Source organism: Choloepus didactylus, chromosome 17 (genome assembly GCF_015220235.1).
Source record: "Choloepus didactylus isolate mChoDid1 chromosome 17, mChoDid1.pri, whole genome shotgun sequence".
NCBI classification, from domain to species: domain Eukaryota; kingdom Metazoa; phylum Chordata; class Mammalia; order Pilosa; family Megalonychidae; genus Choloepus; species Choloepus didactylus.
In genome coordinates this window covers 4295420-4308846 of record NC_051323.1, presented here as the reverse complement: position 1 = coordinate 4308846, position 13427 = coordinate 4295420, and the positions used below count along the sequence as shown (strand labels likewise).

Here is a 13427-nt window from a genome sequence, read left to right as displayed (position 1 = left end):
TAACTCCACTATTCACTTCCTACATGATATAAAATACACAAACTCTAATGACAAATCAGTGGTTTTGAACTCAATGTAAAATATGTAATTTTTGACAACTATATAAAGGTGGGGGAATGGAGAAGCATAGGAACATAGTTCATGTGTCCTATTGAAGTTAAGGTGGTATCAAAGAAAAACAAGATTGTTATGGATTTAAGAGATTAATTTTAAGTCCCACAGTAAACACAAAGAAATTATCAGAGAATATGACCATAGAGATGAAAAGTAGAGAATAGGTTAAGAGAAATGGGGCAAGGGGCAATGGGGAGTTAAGAAATGAGTGTAGGGTTGCTGTTTGAGGTGAAGGGAAATTTCTAGTAATGGGTGGTGGGAAGGTGATAGCATTACAACATTCTTAATGTCATTAATCCCACTAATGGAAGACTAGGAAGGGGGTGGAATGGGAAGATTTAGGCTGTATATATGTTTCCACAATTGAGGTAAAAAAAAAAAAAAAAAAAGACAGTCTAAATAGATGACAATTGAATGCCAAGGATGACCCTGGATGGGATCTGAGGATGGAGGACAGGAGGCTCAAAGGGACACAGTTGAGACATAAGGAAAAGGAAATACAGAATATAAGCTTTGTATCATTGTTGAATCTCTTGTACTTCTTAGCTGCGCTTAATGGGATTGGATAAAAGAATGTTCTTGTTCATGGGAATTGTACAAGTGAATTATAGTGTTTGTTCAAGGATGTATGCAGCTAACTCTCATATGTTCAGAAGACAGAGCAATAGATGATGGATGATAAATAGGAAGGAAGAGAGGGAAAGAAATAGTGGTGTGACAACATGTTAAAGTTAGTGGATCGGGGTATCAGGGGAGGGGGGTCAGGGAACGGAGTTCTGTGTATGGGGTTTGTATTGTTTTTGCAACTGATCCTAATATTTTGAATTTATTTCAAAATAAAAAAAAAAAAAAGAACGGCATATGTTTTAAGCAGATGCAAAGCAATCTAAATAGATCACTTTTAGACAGCTGGTTACCTGATAGCGCTTAGAACCTTAAGATTCTAAAGATCAGAAACTATGTTTTCTACAGTCTCTACAGCGTGTAGGTTTTCAACATAAGGATGATTTAAAATGGGCTAGCTTCAAGTAAGGAGGACATATTGCCTATGAGATTAGATCATATAGTCCTAATTCCAAGTTTACTAAAAGTAACATTTATTACCTATTGGGGAGACGTATCCGTTTGATAGCATAATTGCAGTCATCTACTTTGTTTCTAGCTTCAAAGACAACTCCAAATCCACCACGACCCATGCACTGAATTGGTTCAAAATCTGTTAGATATCTTAAAAAAACAAAAAGGTAAAAAAGTTTGCACATAGTTTAAATGGTTGTAGTAAGGTAATAATCCATTCAGTCAAATTTTATAATAAAATACATAATTTTTATATACTGCCTATGATATATGTTTATATTTATATATTCCCTATAAAGATTACATAAAGAACTTAAACAATCCTATTATATTTAAGTACTTTTTTAGTCAGAAACCTTTCTAGGAACCCAAGCTGTCCTGCACCAGCCGAGGGTCTTGTGAGCAGTGTGCTCGTCAAAAAAGGGGTTCAGCCAGAAGCTGAATCACCATCTGATGCTCATGGACAGCCCTCCGTACTGTGGCCTCCTTCTCCCTATAGGGTCTGACTCTGCTTCTGCTGCTCTCTACTGGGATGGCCTTTCCTTGTGCACAATGAAATCCCTCTTCCTGCTTCCTTCTGCTCATGTCACCACCTGTGGAGGCCTTCCTTAATGCCTGCACAGCACTTTGCACGAAGTACTCTGAACTATGTATACTTAATCTCAACATTTTGCAGTTATTTGTATGCAGCTCACTTTCCCACTGCCATGGGGGCCTGGAACGTAGGAAAGTATTCTTGTTTCTTTTTGCATTTCTAGAACCCAGGTACTATCTAGCAAAACAGAAGGTCTAACAAATTTCTGTTGAGTAAATGCATGAATGTATAAATGAATGGCAATCTTAGTAAGATTATCTTACGTATCCCTTAGAAGGCTAAGTTGATTACTTTATGATTTGCACATATATTAATTTAGAAGTAGTTGGTTCAGCTGGTTAGAAGATGGAATTAAAGACTAAAGAGGAGATGTAATATATCCTACACAGAATGAAGAGTAGTAATCCATGTCCCTGAAATAGCTAGTAATGGTACTTCAGAACAAATCCATCTCCCCAAATGCAAAAGCCCATGAATCCTGGAGGGCCTTTTGAATTTTCTTTCTATGTTAAGGAAAATGCCCAGATGAAAATGGATACATATTCTGAAATGACTAATATCTTATATAGTAATTACAGACCCTATAAATGTAAGTATCATATTATCTAAGGTCCCAGCTGATAAATGACAAAGCTGGCATTTGCACTCATAATTGAATCCAGAGTTCAAGCTCTTAATAGTATCTATGACATAGTAAGCACTCAGTAAGTATCAGATATTATTATAGATGTTCTTTATTTTTAAAAAATTAGCCATACTCTTCACATTGAATAAAGTTAAAACTGATTTAAGTCAAATTCAATTCTAGAGTATACTATTCAAATTCTCTTCACTATAAGCCTTATAAATCTATCCTTAACTGCCATACCCCACTCCTCCCCATCTCTACCTGTCTAATTCCTACTAATTCATGATTGAAGGTTCAATTCAAACGTGACTTCATTTAGGATGGCCCCCCTGAATCATCATAACCCGATTTAGTCATTTGGTTCATGGCTTTTTCCTTATGTTTATGTTTTACTCAGTATTATCTACCCCCATAGACTTTAAGCTCTTCCAGGATAGGCTCAGCATTTTTTTCCCCAAAGCCTGAACTATTGTCCTACACTCAGGTGTTCAGAATAAGTGTGGAATGAACAATGAAGGGCTTCATTTGTGACTCAACCCTCAGGAGTTATCTGGCCCAGGCTTTCCCCCGCCTCTCTCGCCACCGATGGTGCTACTGACCACTGACTTACCCATCAGCATCTTTACTAGCAAGGCACTGAAGTCACCCTTACCAGTGTTGGTCTCCTAGTAAACTCTGCTTTGGGAACCTGGTAGCTAAAACAGACTGATTACAGCCAACACTCAATTTTTGATTAATATAGTATGAATGCATTTTAGATGATTATATACACTGATACTAAAATATCTTACATCTTGGTTATTTTCAATCTTTTCTGTCATAAAACCATTATCCTAGATATTAAACAGTAAGGTTACATGTCTTTTCCTTGTCCTGTATTAAGAAAGTGATAAGAAGTATGATATCAAAACAAAAGGGAAAGTACCATGTAACATGAAAAATTAACCACAGCAATATTTCCTGTGCCACAGGTATCAAAGGTTGCTAATAGTTTCTCACTTTTATTTTACTTTTACATTATTTGAACTGCCTACTTTTTGGCTAATCTATCTCCCTCTTCTGCTTTCAAAAATTATTTTTTCTATTTTTTTTACTTCTTGTTTCAGATAGAATAAAAGATGAAATCAATAACTGAGGAATAAGCAATATATGAAGGCTTATATCATACTCTAATAAACACAGTAATTATTTGGTACTATTAATAATGACAAGCCCATTATATGGGAAGCCCTCAATAACTAAATTACCTGAATAAGAACTTAATTTGGTGGTTGCAATTCTAAATTCCTATAAAACTCTATTTCTGTCCCTCTTATTCTACTTTGAGTATGTTTAAGTTTATGGAGGGTTGAGCCTGTGTTTTATTTACCTAGATATTCATATATATTTAAAGAATTAAACAAGATCCTAGTTTAGAGATCACTTCTTCATTTCATTAAATGGTTGACACCAGAAGCTATAATACACACACACATTTTATAAGACCCTTACCTTGATACATATCCAGAATTTTTTACGTCATTCCAGCTACTGTCATTGTTTTCACCACTTAAAGGATCGTACTTATTTTCAGTTTGACACTGAGTTTCAGATTCCTTCCTTTGCTGATAAATTGGGGGAAAAAGAAAGTCACCACCAGTTCAATGCTGACTTGAAGTTACCTAACAATCTTAGGTTATAAAATAACACTGAAAAATAAATAAATAACATTTATAAAAGCACAATACAGCATTTCTCTTTATTACATTAATGGAAAAGGTTTATCTCACCATTGCCCTCCCTCTAGTCTTTGAGAGGATTTTGTTTCTTTATAATGTAGATATATTATATATGCAGTATAAGTATATACATAACTAAGTGTAAAGTCAAAGACCGTGTACATGTAAGTACAAGTGCAAACTTTTGGGCAAGACCAGAGTAATTTCTTTCCTAACCAATCTTGTAGGTGCTTTAAAACTGAATATGGCCTCTCATGTGCAATGTCTATTTACGACTATCTCCTAAAAGATTTCCAGAAGATGTGAACAATTATTATGCTTAAAGTGGTTACTGGGGTTCGTATGCAAAGCCACTGATTCTTCCAACAAGCCTGCACTGAGCACCCACGTCAGGCGCTGGGGAAGGGGCTGGGTAGATGGTGGGGAACATTGAAGACCTGGTCCTTGTCCTCTTGAATATCCAGTTCAGTGGCAGAGAGAGATAAGGAGTTAGGAAGTACCTATTAAAGACTTCAGTAAGATGCATACAGGGTGATCTGAGACAAAGTACAGCTCAGAGAGGGCATAAAGCATCAGAAGCACTGAAAGAAGTTCAGCACAGGGGAGCATGGGGCAGAGGGGAGAAAAGGGTTAAGGCAGTGGTGAGAGATGAGTAAGGAGCAGGCAGGGTCCAAAGCATTCGGAACCTTGTATGTTATAAGAAGGTTGGACTAACCTAAGAGCAATGGGGAGTCACCTATTAAAGGGTTTAAAGCCAGGAAATGTAGCTAGAAAGACAGGGTGTAGAGAATGGACTGGAGACAGGGAGAGGACTAAAAGCATGGAAACCAGATAAAGGCTATTTCAGCCATTCAGGAGATGTTTGATGGTGTCTGTGAAATGGAAAGAGAAGTTGGGATATACAGGAGTAGACAAATCTGAAGATATTTAGGAGGAAGAATCTGACAGAACTTGGCGACTGATTAGACGGGGCTGGGGGGAAGAATGATTTTTGGCTTTGGTGATTGAAGAAGGCAGTATATTTCATTGGGAAAGAAAAATACCAGAGGAACAGGCTGGGGATGGGAACAGGTGTGGAAATGAGTAAAGTCTGAGGGATAAGTCTCATGTGAGGTACCTGTCAGCCTCTAGTAGGAAGGTAGTCCAGGGAGATGGATTTGGGAACCAATGGATTTGGAGGTAGGAAGTAGGTGTCCACCCCAAGCCAATGAAGGAAATCAGAGAGTGCAGGGTCAAGGAAGCCAGGTAAAAAAGGTCAAAGAGCTAGCAGGTTCACTAGATAAGGACTGAGAAATGCCCACTAAAGTGAAAAAAAGAAGATAATTGAAAATTTTGTCAAGAGCGGCTCCAGTGGCGTGGTAGGAGTGGAAATCAGATTGCAGTGGGTTGAGGAATGAATGGGAGGTGAGAAACTAGAAACAACAGTGTAGGCAACAATGACTTTACAGTAAAACCCGAATACCTTTTAAAAAAACACACACACACAATATGTTCTCTCTATTCCAAACTTTGAAATAAATTAGAATCTAAAATGTCTTACTCTGTGATGATGAGGATGGAAAAGTCTGCGCACGATGAAAGTTGTTGCTATGATACAAAACAGAATAGTTCCAGCTATTTCCTTCCACCAGTGTAAGAGGAGAACAGGATCCTTTTTGCGGATATTCTTGTTGTAATTTGGGTTGTCGAGAAACCTGACTGTGATCTGCGTGCTACGTTTGCTCCTTTCCCTCTTGTAGTATGGTAGATAATAACCATTATCTTAAAAAACAAATATTAAAAGATTTTTTTAAAAAGATAAATCAAAATAGACCCATCTTTAATTGTTAAAATTTTTTCCTATGACTTATATTACTAATTCCTTTTTTTTATCCAGTTTCATCTCTCTTCTTTAACATATTTTGCACAGTCTGCCTCATTTACTTCACTTGTTCTTTTATACTAGACAAATACATTCTCCTTTACTCCATGGGCATCTTAGGTTTTCTTTAAATTGAATAATGAGACTAGAAATATACTTATGTGTCACCCCATTCACTACCTCATTAATAATTCAGTCCTTTAAATGCAAAAAAGAATTGGACAGTACTCAATTTACCTTCAAGATATTTTAAGCCTTCCTTTCACTTGATATCAATAAAATACCAAATTTTACAATTAACCACTCATTTGCTTATTTCAGGCTGTCAAAAATAATGAATTTGTCCTAAAAAGTAGCTGTCTTTTTTGCCTTCTATTTTGCATTACTTGGGCAGATTACACAATTCTCTCTTACCTTCCCTTTCGATCACTATCAGATAAAGGCTGCTGATTCTACAGAGCCTTCTGTTTTCTAACCTTTTGAATTATACAATAATTTTCCATGTTTAGCATCTAGGCTAACTGATGAGAAGGTGAGGGGTTTTTCTAATACAGATGTGAGAACATTTTTTTTTTGCCTAACTGTTCAAAAAGACTTTCATACCTGAATTTATCCTAACTCTAAAAAATTGCTGCTTATTACACAGGAGTATATTTTCATATCATATTTCACCTACTCTTAACTTTTGCACTAATTTCTCGTCTGAGGACAGTATTTTGAAGACCTCATTTTACAGCATTTTCACATCACTGTAATAAAACACCTATTTTCTTTATTATACAGGCTGGTATTACAGACTATCTTACACAGGTGTGGTCGAGCTGGTATGTGGTGCAAGTTGGATTTCAACCCTGGCAATCTGACTTTAGAACCTGTACTCTTGGCCACCATTCATGACATCGCCTTTCAAGATATTTTATTTTCTACACTCCAATCAACTACCCATTCAATTGAATTCTATTATTTAATTTTAAAGTAATCAATTAGATAAATTAAAATAAATTAAAATTTAAAACTCAGTATTTTCAACCTAGTGGTAATCACACTTACCATATGGATACTGCAAGATTGAAAGTGCACCATTACTGTATTCTTCATGAGAAAACTTATCGTTACTAAGACATTTGTCAAATTCATCAGACCCAACCAAGACAGGAGTTCTGGAAGGAGAGTCTAAAAGAAAAATGGTAAAATCTTGACTGTTGTGACTTCAGTGAATAAACAGACATTCAACCACAGTTCAGTTCAAACACATAAACCAAACAAATGGCCCAAAGTTTCTGCCTTTGCAAAGCTCAGTCTTGCAGAAAAGATGATTCATTTAATCAAGTAATTAAAATGTGATGGGACATGGGCAATAAAAAACATATACACAAGATACAGTAGGATAACTGAGGGAAGTAGGTGACCTAATATTTGAACTTCATCCATTTAAGTGTCTCAAAAAATGATGGGATGGTCAGTAATTTTTACCTAAATATTCTTAATATAAATAAGTTAAGAGCTAAATGTTACTTTGCAGTAGTTAGTGAATTTGGTTAGGAGTTCTTCTCAGTTGTTAGAGAGATATTTTATTAATGTTGATTTCTTTAGAAGCAACTGTTATGTCAAGGAAAATAATGCTCTAAATGATAATTAAAATTCATTACATCTGAAATACCTCATTTACTACCAGAATATAAACTATATAATAATTCTGATCCCTGAAATATTCAAAATTAGGGCAAAGAGTCATGATTAGGCCTCTGAATACTTTAATAATATTTATAAAATTTTATAATTCACTTACGAATTAAGGGCTTCCATTTGATTGTTGGCAAAGGAATAATTGCCTTTTCATTATTGACAGATTCCAAAGCCTTGGGACTTGTAGGAAACTTTTCTGAAATTCTGACTGATGATTGCAGGTACAGCTGGCCTCTGTACATTCCTGAATCAACCAGAACATTATCAAATATGTTTAGAATCCCCTATCAAGCACCAATGATTTTTAGCAAAAAAGGTTCATTTTAATTTATAAAATCAGATTGAGTTACTTCTGTGTGCTATTTTTTCTGTGGCTCTTTTCAAAGCCAAATTATGCCTGACACATTCAGGTTTGACTCAAGGGTTATCCAACAAAAATAGGGGGGAATTTATACACAATGTTTCTCATGGAATAGCAGCAGATTCTCAGTAATTACATGAAAACTTTCCCAGTAGAAAAATTCAAAAGTAGGAAGCCATTGTACTTTTATGACACTAACAGCTTAGATGAAATAACTTTCTCCTTAAAGAAGGTTTACCTAAACACCTACAATTCCAGAGTTATTGCTAACAATTCAGTTAAATATGTGTAACATGTTAGTCTTTAAAATTCTTATATTTTGCTGAGACTGAAGGGTGGGTAGCACACTGACAGAGCTGAAAGAATTTTATGAGTATTTGACCACTGAGACTAGTTCAAGTGATTAGATTCAAGAGTTTTCACATTTTATTATATTAAACATCTCCAATTGCTCAGATGCACACCAGGATTTTGTTCTTATTTTTCAGATCACTTGATTAGATACACACAAAAAATAAACCTAATCCTTAAGGGAAGAGCAAACTGATGTAGATGCAAATACAAATGTAGAAAGTTGTGGACTTTGAGGATATAGAAGTAATTTTAAATCATGCTATGAAATGAGAACATTTCTAAGCCTTTCTAATATAGGCCTCAGGGAAGAGCAATATACTATAGTAACTAAAAGTTTCAGAATTGGACAAATGGAAAAACAGCAGAAACGGAAATCGAAGTATAAATCGTAAGGGCCACCTAAGACACAGAATGTACTTGGAAATTAAACAATCACAGGCACACCTGAGGTGGGAAGGAGCAAGGTGGGAAAGTAATCCAGATGACACTGTGTACTTTCCCTCAGTAAGAGACGTCTACTCACCCAAGTAGACACTGTTCTCTGTGGCTCCTCGCGCAGCTTCTACAATGTCTTCTTCATCTTCTAAAACTCCATCGTTAGATGTATAACTTGTGTCATCAAAAAGACTGATTGGAATGACTTTGCCATCCTTAACCAACCAGGCAGATGCAATTGGAGTACAAAACTAATGAAAATGGAAAAGAGATTTTAAGTAATTTAAACAATGTTTCATGTAGTTTCAACTCATACAGTTAAAAATCACAAATTTTGTAAAGCATAGAGAACAAACAAGTCAAGAATGCAAAATGGAATTAGATCCCTCTACTCAATGAGTTTGGTCAAACTGGGAGAGGAAGAAACATACTAAGTTCTCCACGGTTTAACTACCTGGTATTCCCACTCCAGACGTCCTCCCTTCTTACTAAACGCCATGACCTTCCAGTCAGCAACGGAGACTTTTATCACTGTGTCCATCGTAGCAGCTTCTTGCTCTTCCATATCTGAAATAATTTTAGGCTCTTTTTTGTCCCCACTGGGTTTAAAGGTGCTCTCAATAAACCCGGCTCTAGTTTCCATGTCTGGAATATACCGAAGTTCAAAGTGGCCAACACTGAAATTCCACCTTAAATTCAAAAAGTTGTATTTCAGAAATTACATTGAAAAAAAGAGACCAAATAATACAGAGCTCTTCTAAATCAAAGAAGCATATAGTAAAATTTTGTAAAAGAAAAAGAAAAACACAACCATCTGGAAAGGCCTGCTCTGCTGACTTAGGCCACAAGAGGGCCCATGAGAACTTTGTCCTGGGCCTTTAGTAACTGGTTCTGAGAGTGGAATGGACTAGACAACAGCTATGGGACACATTTTCTCTCAAAAACAAACAAATGTTTACACTTTCAACTCAGACTGTTTTCAAAACACACATCAAAGTTACCTTAAAATGAGGTAGCGTAAGTTTGCTTTACCTCTTAATGAAAGATTGGATATACTTCATTCAAGTGCAGGGATATTAATGTATCCCAATTTTAGATATACAGGAAAACACAGCCTGGAAGAGACAATGGGATACAGCACACTAAACCCAAGGGGCACGCCACCTCAGCGCCAATTTAAATCTGTTGATTGAGATTTGGCAAACCATTTAACCTCTACTGAGCCTCAGAAAAGAGCAACCAGATACCTCCCCACAATTAATTAGTAAATATTTTAAAAATCACTTAACTGTTGACAGTATAATGTCTTATCACTAAGATATAAAAATGGCATAGCCAAGAATTCCAACTTCTAATGAAAAAAACATACTTGAGGATGAATCTTAGACTGTAGACCTTTACTACCCTGAACCTCAGAATTCTGTTAAGCTGTTCATATGGCGGCTGCACACTCAGAAAGCACTTACACACTTCGGGAAACAATCTCATCAGGGTAAGGAAGGTCAGTTGTCAAAGTCCAGGGAAAGTAGAACACATTCTTAACTGAGTTTGAAAAAACAGTTTTTGGGAGAGGAAACTGAATTACATTGCATTAGATCAGACATAATCTGAAAGTTTGGTTCATTTCAAAAAATAAAGTTGGGACTTAATATTTTTATTATGTATCAGTTTAAAATTTAAATATTTAGTTTTTTAAAAAAAGCATGTGGTTCAGAACCAGAATATCTAGTCCAGTTATCTTATTTTTAATCACATATTTAAATGTAAAATTACGTACAGAATTCATAATTTGGAAAAGGGAACAAAAAGTTATTTGACCAAATAAATAATGCTTTATTAAAGAAAATAAACTGAAATGATTATTTTAAAAATAATCACACAAAGTATGGAACTACCTACTAGATGGAGCTACAGAGTCAAACAGGTCCAAGCTGAAAGAAAACACATTAACCTTGTCTTAAGAACCTCTGTGTTCACAGAACTTTGATCTGTGAGGCTGCCATGAAAAAATCATTAACCTAAAACTAAACTAATATACAGTCACTATACAGGACTCTTTCTATTTACCATGTCCTGAAGCTTACACTGAAAAAGTTCGAGATTTATTAATAATCAAGAGGCCAATTTTAACTTAGGACCCACATTTCTCTTAAGAGTAGTATTTTTTTAGGGTACAAAATAGTTCAGAAAATATCCACAAGAAAAAGTATGATGACTTTTGTTGCAAGTGTATTTCTAAACAGTATTAACAGCAATGTTCTCTGAATACACACTTCTCATTGCCACTGCGGGGTCCGACAGCTCTAACAGTTTTCTGGGTGCGCTGCAGAAGCAGGATGTCTTCTTGCTCCATTTCATCGCTATCCCATCGTCGACAACCCAAAGCTGAACAGATATACCTCACCTGAAAAGACAAGTTACAGCACATCAGAGACATTAAAATAATCTCTGCAGTTTGTAAAAAGTGAAAGAAAACCTGTAAGATGTAAAACATATGTAAGAAGTACCCAAGTAATAAGAAGCTTCAGTTAGATTACTAATTCCTAAAATTAGTTATTTAGAACCATAAAAATACTAAAGAACATTTATTTCAGGAAATGATTTTAAGGACTTAGATCATTTCAGTTTTCCATTTTAGTACAGGGGATACACAAGAAAAAACAGGTAATGAATTGTGGAATTTTAGCAAGAATATCATTAATAAAATTCCAGGAGAATTAAAAAAATCATCCTTACACTTTCTGTATAATAGATGTATTTGGTTTTTTAAAATTTGAGCTTTTTCTAACAGCTTTAGTATTTAAAAGTAACTTTTTCAAACTTTCATTAAAAGAAAAAGGAAGACTCGTAGTATGATCCAAATTAAAATCCTCCTAAATAGAGGCATACCTGATAGAAGACCACAATTTTGTAGCAGCACATCAAATCAGAGAACCTGATATAGGGTTCAATCTTATTGTTTTACTGGTTGAGAATACTGACGTAAACACAGTTTGAAGTGTTTGCTCAAAAAAATGGCCAGACAGGACGGCACGGCCTCCTCAGTACGAGGAGATGCGGGGATAGGGGAGGCAGAGAGGACGGTACGGCCCTTAGGGAATCTTTAAAGTCAGAAAAACTGAGTAAAAATATCATTTTCTTATTCTTCCCTCATTTATTACAAGTATATATAAAATGTTTACCTATCAAACTGTTTAGGGGTTAAAAAAAAGATTTCTCCTCTTTTAAAAAATAGTAGTTTTAATTATTCACTCCTAATCATGGATTTATATTACAAGATCCAATCTTCTAGAACATTATATAATGAGTGTATTTCAAGAGCTAACATTAAAGAATGTCTAGGCCATCTGACTTTGTTACAAGATCTAATCTAACCTTGGAAGTTTCTTAACCTTAGAAAGCCTCAGTTTTCTCATTTGTAAAATGAGTTCAAACATTCCTCTTGGAGTACTATATGATCAAATTGGATACAGAAACAAAGAGCAGCAATTATTCTTATCAGGATGATTATTAACTTTCAGAGGTTTCCTTACCTGTCAAAATGGGGATGAAAGTATGTGGCACTTAGGAATATTGTGAAGACTTGAAAATAATGGATGAAAAAGCACCTGACACACAGACGTCCACACTTACTAATTCTCTTCCTCCTTCTGTTCCCAGCTCTGCTGTTCATATTGTTATCTTAGATTAATTTAGTTTCTCAAAATAATATTTTCCTCTTTCTACTTCACAGATGTCTTATTAAAATAAATGAGATCTTCAGGGGGCAAATGATAATAAACTCCAGAGTCATTTATGATTCTGATTTCCCCCAAAATAAATTCAGCATTTGCACTCACCTTTCCACTAGATGCACTGAGTCCATACGTAGTAAGAGACTTTCCTCCAACTAACACGACATCATCTCCAAATTTATAAGAAGATTCAAGGAGTGATTCAACTGTGAAGGGAACTGTTTCCATGCTCTCACGGTCTCGGTCCCACTGGAAGAGGTCTCCATCCAGGGAAGGAATGATCATCTTATTCCCAAATACCTAGAACAAAAGCTAACTTTTAAAAGGGTCACAAATGTAAAATAAGAGTAACAACCAAAAGCGGTAATCTTGAGCCTGCCAGCCTCCCGCTTCCTGCTGATTAGCTCCCAAAGCAGCACAGTCCATCAATCAAAACATTAAAGAACTGCCAACTGCTCCCAGGACCTACACATAATACTCGGTTTTTTTTTTTCAACCTCTGTTCCATGGGGCAACAGTGTCCCATACTGACAGGTGAGTTACCAAAAGAGAATTTTGTGATCAATTCAGTTCAAGAAGAGGTTATAGGACTTATATCCATTAATATGCCAGTGTACAAGAGGATTTTCTAGTAAAGGGATAGCATATGCAGTATTTTCCAGGTCTATTTTATCCGGGCCAATTACAATCATAGATGTGGTATCCATGGAACACAGGTTTGAAAATGTTTATTCAAGCAACATCCCAACCCTTCATCTATTTGCTTTCTCAAATCTGCTATGAGCCTGGTAAGTAAGCTTGTCGGTTTTCTGCTCTCAGTTGTCTTTCCTTTAACAATGTTTATTGAGGGCATACTGTGTGCCA

General features: G+C 35.7%; 1 protein-coding gene across 3 annotated transcripts in view; it reads right to left on the bottom strand.

The window, feature by feature from the left end:
* EIF2AK3 (eukaryotic translation initiation factor 2 alpha kinase 3) overlaps nucleotides 1–13427 on the bottom strand; it is an 86265-nt gene that overhangs the window by 27010 nt on the left and 45828 nt on the right. For 2 of the 3 annotated variants that reach the window (XM_037806782.1, XM_037806784.1), the window contains exons 3-11: nucleotides 12669–12863; nucleotides 11103–11233; nucleotides 9284–9518; nucleotides 8918–9080; nucleotides 7783–7923; nucleotides 7044–7166; nucleotides 5673–5893; nucleotides 3906–4018; nucleotides 1219–1341 (exon numbers count right to left, since the gene is read on the bottom strand). In XM_037806782.1, the coding sequence (XP_037662710.1) occupies nucleotides 1219–1341; nucleotides 3906–4018; nucleotides 5673–5893; nucleotides 7044–7166; nucleotides 7783–7923; nucleotides 8918–9080; nucleotides 9284–9518; nucleotides 11103–11233; nucleotides 12669–12863 (1445 nt within the window). The remainder of the gene's footprint in view (nucleotides 1–1218; nucleotides 1342–3905; nucleotides 4019–5672; nucleotides 5894–7043; nucleotides 7167–7782; nucleotides 7924–8917; nucleotides 9081–9283; nucleotides 9519–11102; nucleotides 11234–12668; nucleotides 12864–13427) is intronic. The other variant, XM_037806783.1, reaches the window with a different exon arrangement.